The 20,619-nt window shown below is 39.3% G+C and overlaps 1 protein-coding gene across 5 annotated transcripts in view; it reads right to left on the reverse strand.

Annotated features, from left to right (window-relative positions):
• The window catches only part of DCLK2 (doublecortin like kinase 2), a 79,153-nt gene extending 65,904 nt beyond the window's left edge, over positions 1-13,249 (reverse strand). For all 5 annotated transcript variants that reach the window (XR_006170490.1, XR_006170489.1, XM_042828431.1 and 2 more), the window contains exon 1: positions 12,835-13,249. Coding sequence is in view for 3 of the 5 variants with exons in the window: in XM_042828431.1 (XP_042684365.1) it covers positions 12,835-13,249 (415 nt within the window). In the remaining 2 variants the exon portion in view is untranslated. The remainder of the gene's footprint in view (positions 1-12,834) is intronic.
• Positions 13,250-20,619: the final 7,370 nt, after the last annotated feature.

Consider the following 20,619-nt stretch of genomic DNA (forward strand, 5'->3'; position numbering starts at 1 on the left):
GAAAAGAAAAGAAAAGAAAAGAAAAGAAAAGAAAAGAAAAGAAAAGAAAAGAAAAGAAAAGAAAAGAAAAGAAAATCCTTAACACTCAACAAAAAAGCAGCTGTCATTACAATGGGAAAGCAGGAAAAGACTTTTCCTGTAACACCCAGTCTCAAAATAACACCACATTTTTATCTCCACAGTTACTATGTATTGAAGATTAAAAAAAAAACAAAAACAAAAACAAACAAACAAACAAAAACAATAAAATGCTTACAAGATAAGTCTGATTTAAACTTAATTAAGAAATCTGGAAAAGAAAATATAGAAGCAGGTTCTCCTATTTGAAATAAAGTGTTACACACAAGGAAGCAGAAGTAGAGATTTACCATGCTAGATTTACCATAGAGAAGTCTCATTAGTATATTCTAACTTTCAGATCCCTTAACAGATTATCTTCCTTACACTGTCACAGAACATGTCCTGTACTACCTGTCTAGTCAAATTGCAATACCCTCAGAAGAGGGGAATTCATCCTGTTACAAGACTTTCATTCAGTATAGAGAAAGAAAGGATCTTTATCCACTTATAACAGCAGTGTAAAACCTGTTGGTTCATATCAGTTTGCTCCCTAATGATCTGAGCTGGCTTCAATACTCATTTATTAAAGATTTCTTATTATTGATCCTTACATGTTAGTTTTCCTCTTTAGATGAAAATAATAACAAGTGTTTTTAACAACAAAACAATTCATCTCTTATAAGAATGAATTTCAAATAACTTGTTTCAGCTGCATTCAACCAAGCCTTAATGTGAAGCACAAACAGTTCTAGCTTTCCAAGAAGTGTATCTGGCAAAACTAATTGCAGAATTTCCTATAACTGGCGGATAGAGGAATATACTAATTACTTGAGGATTGTAGCATATGGCAGATTGTTCATTAAGTGTTTTAAACTATGTGCTGTTTTCTTCTTTCAGTCATACAAACCAAATTTGGTCATTGAGGTCTTTATGTGAAAAACAAGTTTTACTACACCTGCAAGGCAGGCACGTATGGCACAGTAACACGAAAGAGAAAAATGCATGCACTGACTTCCTTTGGTCATATTTTAAAAGATAAAGAAGGTTTTTATTTTACTAAGTTAGCAATTAAGCTTCTAATATTTTACCACAGTCAGGACTTCATACACAGTTTCTAAGTTCTACTTGCAAATAAATAACTTGTTACATTCTGCATAAAGACTGATTTTCTATATATTGGCCATTCTAAGAATCAACTGTAGATTTGGTGGGCTTAACAGGGCATCCAATTGATTATACAACTGTATGAAATAATTAACTAAGAAAAAAAATAGTAGGGGTAAATTAAATCACAGCTATAAAGTTCACTACAGGCAACCTTCCTAGAGAATAGTATACTCAGGAGTAAGCCTAAGAAAATCACCATTAGTTTTTGAACACTCTTATATTGTTTGAATTGTTGTTTTAGCCACTCTTTTAAGTAGACAATGCAACAACACACGTCTATTTGCAAGAATTTACAAGCCATTTGTAAAAATACTACCTCATTTTATTTTGTAGATAATTAAACGTAGAAATGCAGCATTGTATATAATATTTGTCTGCGGCTTTAACAGGTGGACCGATTTTAAATCTGCTTGGGATTAATTCAGGTGATTTTCACACACACTCAGAAAACCAATTTTTTTCTTTTAAATGGGGGTTGTTTTTAATTTATACTGCTGTTGTTTAAATCAGTCAAACTGAGTCCAACATTTTTAACAGTACAACAGATAACTTTACAAATCAAATCACAAGTATAGATAAGTTTGGCTCTCTCTCTAAATACCTTTTATGAGATTTTTAATGTGTCTAACCTTAACATATAACCTCACTGTAGTTGAAATGCTAAGTTACTCCTTCAAATAGTGATTGAGCAACTAGTGGGAAGGCAGGGCCAACTCAGGGGAGCTCAGGTGCATGCAATGTTCATTAGTGACCAGAAGGACTGTAGCCAGACCTCATTTAAGGGCAGGCAGTGGAGGAAAAGGTATCTTTTACTGGAGATCCTTGTGTACCTGGGGCCTTTTGAAGGTAAGAAAATTATTTCTTTTGTTTCTGTACCCTCACATGTTGTATTTGAGTGAGTCTTGGACTTTGCTGTTCCGCTGCCATTGCTGCACTTTCTATCAAGTTATAGCATTTTAGATTCCTGTATACAATTTTGACCACTAGTTGAGTAAACCCAGTACAGATTAACTGTAGTTGATTGTAGTTCTGTGCCTGTTCTATCTTTGGTACCTTTATCCAGACATTACAAAGCAGTTACAAAGCAATTAGTGCAAGGAGAGGTGTCCTCATTGGGTTGTGAGTATTTGCAGAAAGAGGTATCGTAACATCTATTGCAGGCAACTTGTTCCCACCATACTTATTTTTCCTGCTAATTTTGTCACTTGAATGAACTTCAGGAATGAAAGAAGGGCAAGCTTCTCCTTGGAAGGTCAGAAATGTAGCTCTGAAGAACGTTTTAAAACAAGAAAGGTCTCCGATGGTGAAGTCACACAAACCTGAGCTTAGCTTTGCAGACTGTTACTCCTTGGGTTAATTTTTCTCTGATGGAAAGCTGAAAATAAATACTACAAAAATGCACAGTGTGTCAGTTATTCCTCTCAAACAGCAGCATTTAGGCAATAGCACAAGGTAGCTGCTTCTGCAAAGATGGAAGAAGCATGTTGTGTGAGAAAGATCTGTGCCTTGTTTCCCTTCCCAATGCATCCCAATGTATCTTCCAGAGCATATGTATCAGTTCTACTTCTATCAACTTAAGCTTCTACTTCCTCAGGTCTCTGGAGAATGTTACCTCCCCTGTTGGCTTCCTAGCTTCCTCTGCTCTGTCCGGAAGGTACTAGCTGAGCCATTGTCTTTGCTGGTGAATTTATCAACAGCAGCAGGCTCTAAACTGTGATACTTGAATCGTATGGGGATTTTCTTGTCTGGATTGCTATGGGGCGGGAATATGTTACAGACAGGCAATGGAAGGTGATGGTAACTGCTTAGTCAAATGCACTCTGGTTTGCAAGATCATAGGTAAAAGGCGTGATGACCTACAATTCATTTTCAGCTCCAAAGGGAAAAATACTCCACAGATTTTAAACTTCTTTTTAATTTTATCAGGAGTGGGTTTTGTGGTGGAGTTTTATGGATAAGCAACTTTTAGAACCCGTAGGAGAAAATAGAAGGAAAGAAGCAAGCACTACTAAAATAGAAGTGCCTGGAAAATAACTAGGTCACATCTTGAACCAGTGAATGTGCACGCGGGGGGAGCCAGGGTGCACCCCTTCCCAGGCCTCACTGAAGCATTGGCAGTGGATATGAGTGTCTCGTCTGGAGATCTCTGCCTACCCAAGTACCACACTGGCATTTCTAAGGCAGGCAGATACTTTTCATTCTTTTTTTTGCAGCTATTGTTATTACTTCCAAGCTTGCTTTGCTGCTCCTCCACCTTGTAATGATTATGTTAAAGAAAGCCAAGACCCAAAAAAATTTGAGAAGCAAGTATCTGGTTCCTAGGAAATGTATTGTGGTGAGCAGCTAGAAATGACAGTTTACATTAAGTTTTATAAAGTGTCTCTGGATGGCGGTAGGGCACCTGAAGTAATAATAATAATTAAAAATCTACAGTTGCAAGGATTTAAGTATCTCTTGCCAATAAGTAAGCATGATCAGCAAAATCCCTGACATTTTCTGACTTTTCAGATATGTTGTCCTTGCTATAATGCAAATGGGATATAATTATGAAAACACAGTTAAATTAAAAAGAGAAGGAAAGTTCAAGACTTGTTTGGTAACTGGTTGAGGCTGGCTCAGGGAAAAAAATCATGATTTTACAGCTGGAAAGAAAAAAAAAAAACAACAACAATGTTCTATCATAAAGACACTAGTATCTGCCATCTGGTGTAATGATTTGCAAAGTTTTTGTTGAATTACGTGACAATTCTTGAATTTTTATGTTATTGCTGGTTGCTTATGAAGGTACTCCAATCTTTCAGTCAAGATACCTTGTACAAGGTCATTTGTCTCTTAACTTTAAAATAGATCCTTTCCATCCTGCATCTGCATCATAAAATTTTCTGTGCTTTCAAGTTGTTTTCTCAGAGGAAGGAAAACAAACCTCTTCGCCTGGGTGCTGGCTGACATCCAAACAAAATTGCAGCATGGGTAGACCCTGTGTACCTGAGGCCTTCCAAGACTAAGAAGACTTTTCTTCTTTGTTTTATGGCTGCTGCATTTGGGCTTAGTCTTTCTTGCGGCAGCGTAGGTCTTTGCTACCCTGCTATTAGTGCTGTGCTTTCCATTGTGTAATAGTCTTACACTCACTAAGAAATCCTTTTCTGAGACTTTAGTAGGCTTCTTGATCATGCTGTGGCTTTTAAAGGAACTAGCAAATCTACCAGATACAGGAAGTTAGCAAGACTCCAAATGCATGCACAAACAATACTTCATATGTTTACGTTATTGACTTAAATAATGGCAGTTTTAAGGTTTGAAGGCTCGCTTTACTCTTGAAGCCATCTTGATACATTTTGAAGTTAATTGGTGCTAGTCTTAACAGCAGTTAAACTACTGTTAGTGAGTGTCATTGACATAAAACATTAACAAGAGTCAGACAGCTCCCTACTTCTTCCTCCAGACTGTAAAGTTACCAGTACTATGCAGGAATTTACAGGTAAAGATGTGAAGTATAGACTAATGAAGTAAAAACACTATTAACACTATTATCTATGTGTGAAAAAAAGAAAAAGCAAGCATCACCAACACAGGTTAAATCTGGGGCCCTAAACCCAGCCAAACTCTTCAGCAGGAAACCTAGCCAGCCTGCAGAGCAGTTTTGGCAGAAATATGAAATTTCTTTATAGGTTGGCATCATAATTTCAACAGAACATATGTGCCATCCATCCAGCACTTCACAATGGTACCCAGAGCAGTCTAAAAGTGACACTTCAAGGAAGAAATCCTGCTACCACCAGAAATTCCTCAAATGGGCCATATGCTAGCATAAAATGAATAACATCTGTTGACATTTTGAGTCACAATATAATCAACAAATGGAGTAAGTTTACTGATTCTCTATGTCTTATTAAAACTGAAAAAAAAAAAACCAACAAATAGAACACATGAAATATTGCCTATTAGTGAAGGAACGCTAACTGCCTCTTGGTAATTTACCTGTTCTGCATTAGTAGTCAGGTACACTAGTCATGAAGACCCACATGTTGGCAGCGTGTTCAAGCACACTGCAGGATTTCAGTTACTGAGAGCACTGTCTGAACTAAACATTCACCACTCTCCCACCATGGTGAAAACAAGATCATATTGATCAATCTGACTAATAAATAGCCATAGATAATTAATTGTTGAAATACTGTTAAGTCTACTCAAAAACTGATCTAAGGAAACAGTTCTTTAACTATCTGCTTATTTGATAATATTATTAGTGGGAAGGTATTTGGCTTCTCTCAAAACAAGATTGCATGAGTGAAGAATTGGAGTATAAACAAATTCTTCAAAATTCAGCCATACCACTTTAGGAATGCATAGCAAAAGAGATGTATCTTGGTATTTAGTACCACAAGAATACATCACTTCCAAAAACATAGTTTTTGAGGAAATACAGCTGCCTTACGGCTCAAGGTTCTTCATGGCACAAGTTTTAAGAGCTGAAGCCAACTTCAAGGCATTTATAAAAACAGCAGAGAAACATTCAGACATATTGTCCTTAAAAACAGTCTGTTAATAAAAGACATGCAGATGTTTCATTTCCCTTAGCATTAGGATAAAACCTCCACGTTGAGTGAAGGTGGATATACCATGTAGCAGGGTATGTAAGGAAGAAATGAAATATGTAACACCAGAAAATCCTGAGTTAGGGTATGTGAAACCGAAGTTCCTGAACAAGCTTTTCTGTTTAGATTTTGCGAAATGTTAACAAGCGCTATTATCTTCTGAATTTCATTTAGAGCATGGTGTTTTAAACAACACACTGCACGACAAAGAATGATAGAGCTGACACAAGAAATAGTATGTCTACAGAGGGGGGAAAAAAAAAAAAACATGCCAACACCACATTGTTCTCAACATTTTTAAAGCATGTTCCACTTCGAAGCACGTAGGACAAATCAGGGTTTTAGGTACACTTCATAGCCATTTCATATCCTCCTTCTTTTGGTGGAACTCATTAGCTTCAAGAGTATCAAAAGTTGCTTTTTTAGTTTAGTGTGGCAGTTGTTAAAACAAATAACCTTCCAACTTAAGGACCGTGACAAAGCATCCTTCTTGTACTCTGACATAAAGTTGAGTGTATTTACAGCATGTATGAAAAGACTGAATCTAAAAATAAAACCAACCCTTTTATGGAGGATTGCATTTCATTTAGATCTTTTTTGCTCCCTTTCTTTTACAGAATTTCCTCATAAATTTCTTACAGTATTTTCATGTTACCTCCAGTAGCCCTGTATACATTACCAGCATTTGTTGTATAAAGCATTTATGTTCCCCTTGCACTGTTTAAAACCTGGTATGATGACAAGAATTTTAATAGATGACTGCTTCTAATTCTCTTGTGACTTCATTTAGCCAGAAGGTGCAGGTAACAGCTTCCTACAAGGTTTCTTAGTATTGCAGAGCTGCTCAAGTTGAAAGGGACCTCTGAACGTCTTCTGGCCTCAACTCCCTGATCAAGCTTTCTGAAAAGCTTCAGGAAAAGAGTTGAGGGATCTTGGTATAATCCCTACCTAATACCACTTGCTTCCTCCGCAGTAAGTAAATACATAGGTAGATTACGCTTTTCTTGTGGAAACTAGTTGATTTACAATGGTGGAACTATCTTATTTTGCTTGGAAATAGCAATTATATCAGTATTTTGCATCGATAACCCATTGCCTCAGGACTGTGGAACCACTGCAATTTGAACATAAACTCAAGAATAAGTGCTTTTTAACTTTAAAATTCTTGTTCTCCCATTTTATTTTTTCTTTGTTACTCTTGTTAGAGATTTCCTGGCTCTTTTGACTCTAGTGTGGGAAGGTAATTATACCTTCTGAAACAGGTTACAAATAATTGCTTAATTGTTGTTACCATGTACTTGCCCGGACAAGACAGTATTTTCTTGACCTAATCTAGCAGCACACTGAGTAATTACAGAAAATTAGTCAGAATTTGGGCTGCTAAATGGTGGAAAGGTGTTGCTGCCTGGATAAAGAATATAGCTGTAAAGATGTGCCGTGCAGATGCTCATGTGCCTGAGATTTGGGCTACTGAAGAACAACAGAATACCATCAGGTAGATTGAGCTGCCAAAATTTATGTGGCTCAAATAGATTGGTAGAACAAGGGCAAATTATTTGACCTCAGTGGGTCCATTAAACCTTGGGCCATCAAGGAAGAGACGAAACATAAATGGGCTGGAGAAACCCCTCTGGGGGAAATGGGTGATGGTAAAAATATAAATACGGGGAGGCAAGACAAGTTGATTATATCACCTTGCCCCAAGCTCATGGCGTGAAGTGTTATGTGCTTATCATGGTGGAGGCAACAGCTGGGTGGCTTGAAACATAAGCAGTAGTCCATGCTGCTGCTGGAAACACTATGTCAGGTCTTGAGAAATGAGTCCTATGGTGACATGGGGCTTCAGAATTAACTGAGTCAGATAATGGGACTTGCTTCAAGAACTCTCTTGTAATTACTTGGCATTGAGAGGCTTTATCATATCACCTTCATGCACCAGCTTCTGGTATAATCAAAGGATGCAATGGACTGTTAAAAGCAATGGGTGGCAGAAGTCACCTGGTTGGTCAGCACTCAAGTGTTTATCAATTGGGATGGTTCTACCCAGTCCAGGTCCCTACATACTGTAGAGGGGGGAAAAGATTCCTGCAGTACATGTAGAGAGCGTTCTGAGGAAAGCGTCTTGGGTCCTTCCAGCTTCTGGAAAGGGCAAACCTTTCTGCAGAGATGTTTTTGCCCAGGGGCCTGGGTCTACTTAGTGGCTGACATAGGGAAAAATGGGCACGTTCAGTGTGTGCCACAAGGGAATTTGATGTTGGGGAAGTGCAGTCAGTAATTCCATGTGTGTGTATGTGTGTTAAAGAGTTAATGCTCCAGTTATATGGACTGCTGATAGTTTCAGGTACCTGGTTCTGAGAAGGAAAGAACAACTGAATACCCCAGGGGACTTTGCATTTACATTTTCTCTTCAGAGGGAAAGATAAAACTTCAAGTTACAAGACATTTCCTTTTCCCTTTCTGCTCATTTCTGCACGTGTGCTCTCCAACTGTCTTGCCTTCAGCACTAGAGCAAAGCCTTTGGTTTTGGACACTCTCTCCTATTTTATCTGATATATTAGCCTCAATTCTGATTATATTGTATTATATTGTTATCTTGCATTCAGATATTACTTCTATTAAATTAACTTTCCTCCTCAGATTGCTGCTGTTTTGTTTTTAGGCCTGACTCCTTATCCTTTTCCCATCTCCCCTTCCCCCACTCCCAGGGTGTGGGTCTGTAGGCATCAGCCTGTAAACAGTTACCAACTTTTTACAATTTAGGTTACTATGTTACTTTTCATGTAATATGCAATGACAATGATGATATAAAGCAGAAAGCACTTGGTGCAATGTCTGGTTTTGAAACATCTCTGATTCTCCACCTCTCTCCACAGACTTTTTTACAGGTGCATGCTGATTTCAAGTGTGTGGACAAAACAACTGACACTTGAAAAGGAATGTATCAATTAAGCATTGTAATTTAAAAAACAAAAAAAAGTAACTCTTAACTATGGTTCCTACCTAAGAATCTAGAAAGAGTCCCTGTCACCTAACAAATCTGTATGACTTTCCTTGCCAGAATTGAAATCTGTTGCATTCTTCTCCCAGCTTTACAGCAGATCTTAACAATCAAGATTCTCAATGGTTTTTCACCACCAAGACATCAAAGCACAGGATAGCAAAGACAGGGCATAACCAGCATCAATGTCAAACAGAAGCTTCAGTGCTGAGGAATTGCATGGTTCTTTCTACTACTGTTGTGTTATGCTTTAAGGAAGTAACAGTTCTAAAGACAACAAAGGATTAAGATGAATGTTTAACTGCTAACTTTGGTAGATAACAAACTTAACTATTACTTCATTGTTGTTAATTTAATGCAATTTTAAAATTCCACATGGAATCTACTAGTCAAAAGTAAAGCAGAGTAGCATCAGATAGTGAAAGTGCTTGCAAAACCAGAAGAAATTCATAGCAGTTGCTAAATCCATTCTCTCTCTGGATTTCTATGCTCAAACAAGATCAGAAGCAGACACTGAAGTTTTTCACTCCTCCCCGCTTAAAAAAGCAACAAAAACTGTCAAACTCATGATATGTAATGTTCCCTAATCTACAGGGACTGGAAATATAAATGAAATTTGCCTAGGATTAGTCCTGCAAACAATGGATTCTTCTTTTTGCCTGTCAGATTCAAGTAAGAAAAGCCACATGTTTAAAATGGAGCTTGTCAGGTTTCAATAAAATTGTGACCAGATCACATTTATTAAGGTGACTCAACCTGTGACAGTAATATTTGAAGTTGACAGTATGTCTGTGCCTTTAGCTGTTTTCCCTTTACAGCAGACGACTAAATGAAAAACATGTATTGGTGACTCAATTCAACCAGTTTGGAGTATTGCAGCACAAAATTTGATGCGGCCAGCTTTTAAACAAATTAGATACTAGGATAAGTAGGTCAGTGTCCAAGAGCTGGAGTCTAAGGAAGCTTAACACACATCTTTCTGGGTTGGTAAGCGTGACCAAGGTCTCAAGTTCTACCTAATTCAGAGAGCTGACATGAGTTAACTTCAACTGTTGTGATTCCATGCACCATTTCAGTGACACTGATGTGCAAACAAGCTAGTCAAATAATTAGGCATTACATAAAGTAGCTATGTTTGGGCTGATGTTCGGCCTGTAGCTGGCATGCATGATTTTTTAACTTTCCAAAAATTAAAAAAGCAATTCTACTGAACACCATACAAAACTATTTGTTGTGCTACTGCAGTTCAAGATTCAGCACATTACCAATCTTTACTCATTTAAAAAGTTCAAGCTCGCTCTGCTGGAAAAAGAGAACCACAAGAAAAAGAAAAAAATATGTTTCCCAGGCCTACTAAAAATGAGAAGAAAAAAACAAAACAACAACAACAACAACAACAGCTGGCAAAGGGTTCAGGAATGATGGATTCACTACTAGTTTGATTTCTTCCCATCAGCGTATGTCATTTCCTGTTTCTTCATGGTGATTGGACTTGTAAAGATTTTTGCATGCTTACTGGAGCATTTACTATTTCAATTATGATGTTACAGGATTTTCTTAAGATTCCTTAGAGTTGCATTGGTCGTGCATATATATGACTAAGTAATCAGGAATCTCTTTTCCCTTTCATTTTAAAGAGAAAGCAAGGAAGTGGCATTTTCATTGTGACATTTGCTTTGCTTTATTCTTCCAGTGAAGCACACTGACAAAGGTCACTCTTTCAGTGACTATTTGAAGAGACAGGAAGTCAGTTTTTGCTTATATTTAAGTTAATAACTGAAGTTACGAGACTATAAGCTACATTTACATGATTACACAGCAAGTCTTTTTTAAAGCATGGATGCTTAAGACTTAAAGTTTTTCCAACTTACCAAAAGTCACTCCAACTTACTATTAGTTCATCCAAGATTTCATTTTTCTGTTTTCCCCACCATCCACACTCCAACTTTTATTTCTTATTTTCAGCATTTCCGAACTGACGATTAGGAGCCCTTCCCAGACCTCATTAAAGGGTTGGCAGAGGTGGCAAGAATATCTTGCTGGAGATCCCTGTGTACCTGAGGACTTCCAAGGGTAAGCAACTGGGTTTTTTTTCCCCCGTTTGTTTCTGTTGTTTATGGCTGCTGCATCTGTTTACCCTTGCTTGCTGCAGCCTAGAACTGTGTTACCTCAGTGTCATTGTTGCACTTACCATCACATAACAATGTTACAAATGCTGAAGTTGAATACTAAGACATCCCAAGAAAGCATGAGAGAAGTGGTCTTAACTGGAATGTACATGCATTTACTAAAAATACAGCTTCTGCGGGTACGTGTACTCTGCAAGCAAAGCATAGGACAGGAGGCATTGGCCTCATGTTGCCACATAGAAGATTGAGGTAGAATATTAGGAAAAATTCTCTCTCACAGTGGTGAGGCATCTACCCGGAGATGTGGTACAGTCACCCTCTGTGGAGGCAGTCAAGAAATGCGAAGCTGTGGCATTTAAGTGCATGGTTTATTGGACGGGGTGGTGATGGCTTGACAATTGGATTAGATTATAATAGAGGTTTCTTCAAATCTTAATGATTCCATAAAACTCTTTGTAGGGATGGAGGATTCCTTTTCAGGGAGTCGCCAACTCAAATGTGTGAGAATTGCCTTTTAGTATACTATAGAAATAAAAATCCTTTTTCCCCCATCCAACCTCCATCTGCAGAGTAAAGAAGTGCATGTCCTGCACACAACACGCAGCACCAGCCAACAAAACAACCTGAAACCTATACAGTGTCTATCATGATCAAGGAATTCCTCAGTGTAAATTCAGTTGCCATTAATATATTAAATTCATGCCTATATTTCACTTACTACTCCACATAAATCCTCCATGCACACTTGAGCATTGTACCATAGAAATTATTTCACCACCTGAGCCAACACACCAACCATAATTATCAGCTGGGAAGACAGAGGGCTGTAAGGGGGGAAAGTCAAATAACCCTGATCTTTGTATCCTCTTCAGGGCATACTGAAAAAAGTTGGTACAAGTAACACCCAGCTGAGGTTTAAGCTGAGTAATTTGATTGGTTCTGCAAAGACAAAACAAGCCCATGCAATCTGGTGCCATTAAACCACATTTGGAAAGCTGCGGCCTCACAGCTGACAGCAATCCACTTTGGAACAAAGTTGCACAGGTGAGTTTGAACTCTGTAATGATCCTATGAAAGTGTATCTGTATACTTAACTTGAGGTATCTTTTCATGTACTCAGATTTGGGCATAGGATAAAGTACACATGACAGTACTTCAATTTCAAACTTGCAAAGATGCTGCAGGCTAAAATGGAAGCCACAGAACAAGCTTTCATGACAGTAAGTTAAGCTGTAGAAAGCACTTAAAGGCTTATCTGTTTCTTGCTCAGGCAATTATCATTTTAAACAAAGAAGAGGTGTATGTTTCATTCAGTATAAGTACTTCTGGCCCCTTTCAATTTGGGGTATTGTGAGATTGTGAGAAGTAGTGAAGCACTGCTCAGATTCTTAAGGTCTACACAACCTCTGCAGCAACTCCCATTATCAAAGGCAGCTAAGAGACAATTGTGAAAAGCATTCAATTCCTTAAATGTCTTTGCATTTAGGTCGCTATCTTTCCTTAAAGAGTATGGATACCAGCAGGACTTTACGCTGGTTCGTTTTATTAAGTGGGAAGCTATAAACATCCCTTTTCACAGCACCCGGGAAAGCTTAAGCTGCTGTGAGGCACCAGTGGCAGCATCGTAACAGTTAGGGAACCGAATTGAAACATTCCTCTTCCCTACAAATGGTAATGACTACAGGGCAGCCGAGAACTTCCCTGTGGTTCTTGAAGTGGAGAAGCACCTTCTGCTTACCCACCGTTCTGCCAGCCCACCTGCTGGTAGAAGCAGACGAGCTCTGCTGCCAAAGCAAGGCCTTAGCAGCAGGCAGCTGCAGCCCACTCATGCTCGTGGTCTCCCTCATCTTCTTGGTAAGCCAGCACACCCCCCACAGCCCCTCACCTTCCAGCAGCTCGTCCAGGCTGGAGAGCTTCTTGCTGCCGTCGATGGTGTAGATGGTGCGGACGCCCTGGGGCAGGTTCACGTTGTCCGACAGGGAGCGGGTGAGCTCGGCAAGGAGAGCGTCGAAGGAGCGGAAGCGGTCGCTGGAGATGGCATACACCAAGCCCTTGAAGTACTTGTCCCCGTTGCGGTAGAAGCGAGCTTTGCGCGCTTTCTTCTCCGAGCTGAGCGCCTGCAGCGTCCGCGTGCGGTAGAGGCTGCAGTGGGCGCTGTGCGCGGGGCTGGGGATCAGCCCGTTGCCCCGCGGCCCCGCGCCGCCGCTCGAGCCCGATGCGCCGCGCCGCGGCCCGGCGCGCTGCTGCCTCTTGTCCCGCTCCTCGAAGTGCTCCAGCTCGATGCTCCGGCTGCTCGCCATGGGGACCGTTGCCCGCCCTCGGGCCGCGCGCCTAATTCAGCATCGCGCCCAGCCGCTCTCGCTGACAGGGCTGCGCCCTCTCGCCCCGCGATGGCACCCGCCGGCTCCGCCGCTGCCCGCCGTTGCACACAAAAACATCCCTCGCTCCTCGGCGGCTCGCGGCTAACGGCGGCGCCGGGGCGGGAGGCTCCGGGGGGCCCCGCGGCCGCACCTCCGCGCCGTGCCCGCGCTGCTCGCACAATGCGGAGGATGCCGCGCGCCGCTCCCCCCTCAGCCCGTTCCCAGCCGAGAGGAGAAGGGGGTGGGGACCAGAGCGCCTATTCGGCTGCCGGTCAGCGAGAGGAGCTGCGCAGCTTCCCGACTCCTCCGCGGGCGAGCAAGGGCGCCGCCGGCTCGCGCCTAGGAGAGACAGCAACCAGCAGCTGCCCGGCGGGAGGAGCGAGCTGTAGGGCGGCGGCTGCAGGGCCCTAGCGCCGGGTGCGTGCCGCCGCTGAGAGCGTTGGGGGCGGGCGCCGCGGCTGCGGGTCCGCATTGGCGGCGAGAACGGGGGTGGAGGGGGAATCACGAGGTGAAACCGAGAGGGAGAGGGATTCTTCGAGGAAGCGGAGTGGTCGTAGGGAGGTAGGTTGCCCCTTGGGTGCAGCTATGCCTTCCGCGCTCCCCCCAAGGCTCGAGCTGGCTCTGTGGCTCAGGTGCAGCAGTGAGGCTATTGACTAGCCCTAGCCCTGCTGTGACACTTATTCGGCTAAAACCTTCAGGTTCTGCGATCTTTTCTATAGGGGTTTCTCCAAAGCGTTCCTCGGGACATAAATCTACCACCACCTCCTCCCCCCCAAAAAATTCCCTTTTTCCATTGGTGGGTCACATACTTGTAGGATTTTGAAGAGACCTAAAGCAGGATCCCTAAGGTAGATTACACAAGATACTACCCCAACACCACTCACTTACCTAGCAGGTTTCCTACTGTCTCAGAGGAACAACATCAGCAGTAGCCCAGCTCTGACCATCCTCATCTCCTACACTGGCTGTAGCCCACATGTTCCCCAGGTGACGTTTATGCACTCCCTACATTGCTCAAGTTTTTTGCAGGCAGGCATGGCCTGCAGGTGCATTGAAGTGGCTTCAGTTTCACCTTTTTATAAACATTCAGTTTCACCTTTTTATAAACATTTTCAAGTAACACAGAACATGCTTTCTTAACATAATATTTAAAAACAAACAAACAAAAGAAAAGCATTTACACCTGAGCACAAGTTTTCATGTCTTTTTTTCAGGTCTTTCTCTTGCTTTGGGAAATTCTAGTTTTGAGAGATTGTTACAGCTGATCACGGTTTCCATTCTTCAGTCTAAGGCCCATACAACTATTTGTATGTTCATTTCCACACTGCTTTTTCAGTACGCGTCAGAAGGAGGCAATCAGTTAGATTCTCTGTTGCACACAGAGCTGTTCTATGCAAAAATTAGATTGCATAGATTATAAAAGATAGGTTTAAGAAAGTTCTTTTTATGCTTAAGACAGAACTGCATTTAGTAGAAAGACATTCTATAGAGATTAAGAAATGTTTTTTGGTTCGTGCATAGAGGGAAACAGACTGCTTCTGGTGCGTACCTTCTAGACCTCTTAATCAAATCCCACCTGTGCAACTTTGTTCCAAAGTGGATTGGTGTCAGCTGTGAGGCTGCAGCTTTCCAAATATGGTCTAATGGCATCAGATTACAAGGGCATGTTTCATTTTTGCAGAACCAATCAAATTACTCAGCTTAAACCTCAGCTGGGTCTTACTTGCACCAACTTTTTCCAGTATGCCCTAAAGCAAGTAACAAAGGGCAGGATCATTTGACTTGCTCTCTTTACAGACCTTTGCCCTCCCAGCTGCTAACTATTGTTGGTGCATTGGTGAGGCTCAGGTGATGAACTAATTTCTATGGCACAATGCTCAAGTGTGCGTAGAGGATTCACGTGGAGTAGTAAGTGAAATGTAGGTGTGGACTTAATATATTAGCTATGACTGAATTCATGTTGAAGAATTTCTTAATCGGATTAGACATTATATAGGTTTTGGGTTGTTTTGTTGGCTGATGATGTATGTTATGCTCAGGACTTGCTCTGACTTCTTCACTTTGTAGATGGAGGTGGGTTAGGGGAAAAGGATTTTTATTTCTTTAGTCAATCAAAGCTAAAAGAGAGGCTGATTTCTAGCTTCTGAGACTCAAGTACTCTTGCATAAAAAAAGCTCTCTACACAGAGGTAAATTATTCTTAATTGTATAATTGCTAAAGAAACTCTTGGTGACACTCAAGGCGTGTTCCTCCACTTGTTTTCTTCCATTTTGGTTCTTTGAAGATGTCATTTGGATTTTTAATAAGTTTTGTCATGTCCATGTGGGAATGGTGCTTCTACTCATAAGTATGCTTTTGCCTTTTCCTTGCCACTTTGCTTCCATTAAAGAGTCATCTGTACTTAAGTAGGTGTTTGGAAAGGCTTTCAGAGGTGAGGGACAGAACTCCAAAACAATGCAGTTTGGAGCTGAGTTATATTGGCTATCTCAGTAAATTATGAGTAAATTACCATGTGTGATACACAGCCCTATGTAGAACTGAGCTATACAATTATGCAATCCAGTTATCATCTTGTATTTTTACAAATTGTGTTCATAAATTAGCAGTTCACTTACCAGCAAAAATGTAACATGAATAATTTGACTTTTTATTAAAGGAAATCTCCTGATGTGATAACTAACAAGCTTATCATTCATTCTTGAGGTATTGTTATTCTTGGAATAACCGTACCTTTCTTATAAATCATTATCGTTATAGAAGAGTAGAGCTTTAGTCTCTTCAGATTATATGCGTGAGAATGTTAATTCCTTTAGAAATATCAAAATAGGAGTTATTATATTGAAGGTACAAATTAACCAATTCAAAAAAATGTTAAATTCAGTTTGCATAGGAGAGTCAAGAAGACTGTTTGGTATGGTTCATGTGAGCTAAATGTGTCATAGGTTCCAAGATAAGGGCCTGAATGTAATTTTTTTTTTTTTTTTTTTTTTTTTTTTTTTTTTTTGTGGTAAAAACTGTTGAAATAGTTAATTTCAAGAGAAAATAACACATGACTTACAGGCAAAGGAATATATATTATACTTGCCCTTATTTATTTGTTTAGACCATTTGTAAGAAGTTATTGGGGGTCCTAAAACATATCTATCACTGTATTGCTTTTAACACTGTCATCTTTTTTTGTAGAACTGCTAATAATTGTAATACCATCTGTTGTTGTTTAATGTAAGACATCTAAATTTTGTGTCTTTAAGAGAAATGTCAGTGTGGCTAGTTTGGAAGATCTATGTTATTTCAGAGAACAAATAATGAATAACAAGGATTCGGATAAGTTTTTCAAATATATTAACACTTATTTGTTGTAATGAATTATCAGTATACTTGAAAATGAAAAATTAATTGAGCTGGGGTAGCTAATTCAGTGAAGAAGTCTGAAGCTTGTTACTCACCTTTATCTGATCTGTTGTGGAAACCAGAGGAGGAAACCAACATAGAAAAATATCTATTTTGCAACAGTTGCCAAATCTGTTACAAAGGGTGAGCTTCTATGCACCCAACCTCTTTCACGTTCAAAAGAGAAGCAATTAGTGCCATTTGGAAAAAAATAATTAAAAAAAAAATAAAAAATCAAGATGAAGTTAATTATTTTAATCAAATTTAAGACCAGAGTGGCAGGAAAAAGGGCTGTAAGTTTTTTTGCCTTGTAGTACAAGGAGTAAAAACATCTTTCTTTCTTGTAGGAGGCAGAGGCGTAATGAGGAACTGACAACAAGAACAACAGAGTGAGTAAAAAAACAGCCTTTATTGAATCTATTATCTATCTAGGTATTTTAATAGCTAATAGAATTAGGAATTATACTTCTCAGGTTCATTCTCCAGATAAATTTATTTTTAACTCTTGAGAGTTTTCAAAGACATAATCAATGCAAATAACGATGATGCCTTGAGTACCTTGAAGGTTGGAGAAGTGGGACAAAATGTAGAATTATGAAGTCATGTATTTAGTGATTATATTCTACTTCAAGATGTGAATGCATCACTTGAAAGTAACAAAAATGAAGAAAGTGGAATAAACTGTTGATTAGGAGTATTCTCTGAGCTGCTAACAAGATACAGCTGTGAGAAAGGCAAATGTAGTTGGGAGTAGCAGGTGGGGTACTTCGTTTAGGGGGAGAAAAAAAAAAAGGATGAAGGATCGTACTTCCAAGCACACAATGGTTGAGTGTAAAATAAATTATTATGATGAATGAAGCTGCAGTTATTGATTGAGAGGAAGCAAATCACTTGCTAGTATGTGTTCTTATGTTTAGGGTTAGCATGATGGCATGTGTGCGCTTTTCAGTTTGCTACTCTCTGTATGGGCCTTACCTTTCTTGCTTAGTTGCAGAAGTTCTGGGTCACAGTGCCATAACTGGTTAAGCTTGACTTCCACTCTAATAATACAGTAATGGAAACAAGCAAGAAGGGTTGAGAAAATCATTGACAATAACCTTCTAACATTATTTTTATCACCTTGATGGTTATGGAGGGAGACTGAGTGAGTGGTATCTTCATAGAATAGTGGTTGCACACTTTTCATCTTAACATATGCTTGTGTGTACCTTACTGGAGACTGGTTTCAGCTTAGAGCCCTTGCAGCCTTTGCTAGAGAACTCCTGCATCTAAAGAGAAGTGTTATTTTGGAGCTGAGAGGCCAAAGCCACTCCTGAATGTTGAAGTTTATGTGACTGCTCTGGTAGTTAAGGTGTAGGTGTTATTGTGTGTGCTGTCAGATATATGGGAGAATGTCATGTTGCTATTTTGTTTTGAATTGCAAGAAGTAGTACAGAAGTTTTGGTTAAATGTATTATGTCTGTTCTGAAGTCTGGATGGTGACAGCAGTTCCGCTACAGAAAATAAGATAGTCAGTTGGCTTTCATTGTACAAGAATCTTGCCTTAATTTCTAGAAGGAAACCCAGTATCGTTCTGTGAAATATGCCTTCAATTTTGACATGGTTTTTCTGTACCTGTGATACTTCAGCTCATACACCTTCGCATTCTTTGCATCATTGACAACAAATTCATGTATCTAACTGTATGCTACCAGCAAAGCCATTTACAATGGAGCAGAATCACATCTTGCAAATGCTGAAGCCAGCGCAGACAAAGCTTACCACCGGTGTTACGCCAAACTGGACTTTTGGCCTTAGTGATACAATAGTATGTTCCTTTAGGGTTTAAATGTTGACAGTTTACCATTGTCTTTAGTTTCACTCATTCTGACACAGATGAGAAGAGTTTGGTTTAGCAATTAAATCAAGAAATCATGAGAGATAACTGAGGAAAATCTGGTAATTTTTTTTTTTTTAAGTTCTTGCAGTGTAAATGTGCTAGACAGTGAAAAATTTGCTGCAAAGATAATGACTTTTCTTCTGGAAGTGGTAATGATCTACGCTGCTTTAGAAGGAGTAAGAAATAATATGAACTATTAGTTTTGAGAAGCCAAAGTCTTGAACTAAATGATTTCAAGGTCAGCTGTGAATTGATCAGGAACAATTCTATTATATTCCTAGCTGAAGGGCAGGAGAAGCAAGCTGCTGACATAAGAGCAAGCTTGACTACAGGCATGAAGTAACCTTGAGCTGTTGTAGTCTTCAGTGTATTTACTGAGGTCTGAGTTTGGGGAAAAAAAGTAACAACTCTGAGGTTTTTCTTTTTTTAGTGTAGAAAGGTCAGATACCAGGGTTAGTTTTAAATCGTGTGTAGAGAAATTCTAGGAAGGATAATTCTTACAGAAAAAAAATAAATAAAAAGAGATACGTTTTCAGCATGCATACTACCTTATAGAATAGAAAATAGTAACACCTGGAAACTAGTAGTTAGCCAGAGCAGATAACAGAAGATTAAGCTATTAAACTGCTTAACAAGGACATATGCCAAAGTAGTTTAAATTGTGCTGGTTGTAATTCTGCTCTTACATAAGAGGAATTCTAATTTACCAAGACATATAGGGGTGAAAAGAGTATAAGCATACAAGTTCATTCAAAGTCCAAATGCAAATCAGTAACTGCTCTATTTCATTGTTTTAGCCTTTCATATGCAGATTTATGGATTAATGTGAGCTAGGTTTGTACTAGCTAGGATATGGCATATATTCAATTGGTGTAAAAATCTACATATGCTGAAGGATATTCCATCTGGTTTTCTGTTCTATTGTCTGGTCTCTTACTAACAAATTAATCATGAGAATCTGCTGTTACCGTATTATGAAAATATTTCTAGTTTGAATTTATCATATATATTTAAAATTGAATTATTATGCAGCATGCTGACTTGCTTGTGTTGTTTTGAATAGCAGGAAAAGAATTGTGCTGTGGACACGATAGAATTTTTATTTCTGTGATACTCATCTACTGTAGAACAGGAAATTCTCAGAGACTTAGTAACCTCCTAAATTGTATTTAATGTTGTTTGGCCTTTAAATGTCTATTTTAAGAATATGGTGTGGATAAAGCCAGGATAATGAGATATTGTTGTGTGGTTGTAGGATATATCTTACGTGAAAACTTTTGCAGATAAAAGGTGATGTTCTGGTTCTTGCTTGATTGATACATTTTTTCAAAGGGAGATCTTTGAAAAGTTAGGGCTGAAAATGCTAGCATTAGATTTTATTTTCTGTTACCTACCTAACTATCTACAGAGTAGTGATAGTTTCACAATAGCGGAAATATTCTTCTTGTTTTGCTCTCATATCTGTACCAATGATAGTTCCTTGCTTTTTAGTAATACATAAAGCATAATTTAATGAATTTTGAAAATCTGTGCAGCTAAATGCAAATACAACTGTAGACTGTGCATGAGTTCTGTATATGTTTAATATTAACATGAGTGACAGGAGCAAGATTAATAGAATCTGAAGATGTGTAAGGAGTTCATACTTAAGTTGAAAGCATGTACTATTTTGTATTCATTACTGCTGTTCACTGTAATAGCTATATAAAACTAGTACGTGCATTGTAGCACCTGCACAACTGTGACTTTATTTTGCTACATAGGCATATACAGGGTGATAACTTTATTATTACAGTTCATCCCCATTTAGGCTGAGATGTTGGGTGGTTCTTGGACACCTGGCCAGCTGTCTGGAGGAGATAAACAAACCCATTTAGCAGCCCTTGTATTACTTTTTGCACGGAGCTGAAGTCTGTAATTCTTTATGTGTTTTGTAGTTAGATTCAGGGGCTGGTACACTCACAGAGGAGTCAAGACTGCAATAGTTTCTCCAAGCTTGCTGTCACCTGACTATTAGTCCATAAAATGCAATACTACAGCA

This window comes from Centrocercus urophasianus, unplaced genomic scaffold (genome assembly GCF_019232065.1).
Source record: "Centrocercus urophasianus isolate 14NV4802_14NV808 unplaced genomic scaffold, USGS_Curo_1.0 seq_3, whole genome shotgun sequence".
Lineage (NCBI taxonomy): Eukaryota > Metazoa > Chordata > Aves > Galliformes > Phasianidae > Centrocercus > Centrocercus urophasianus.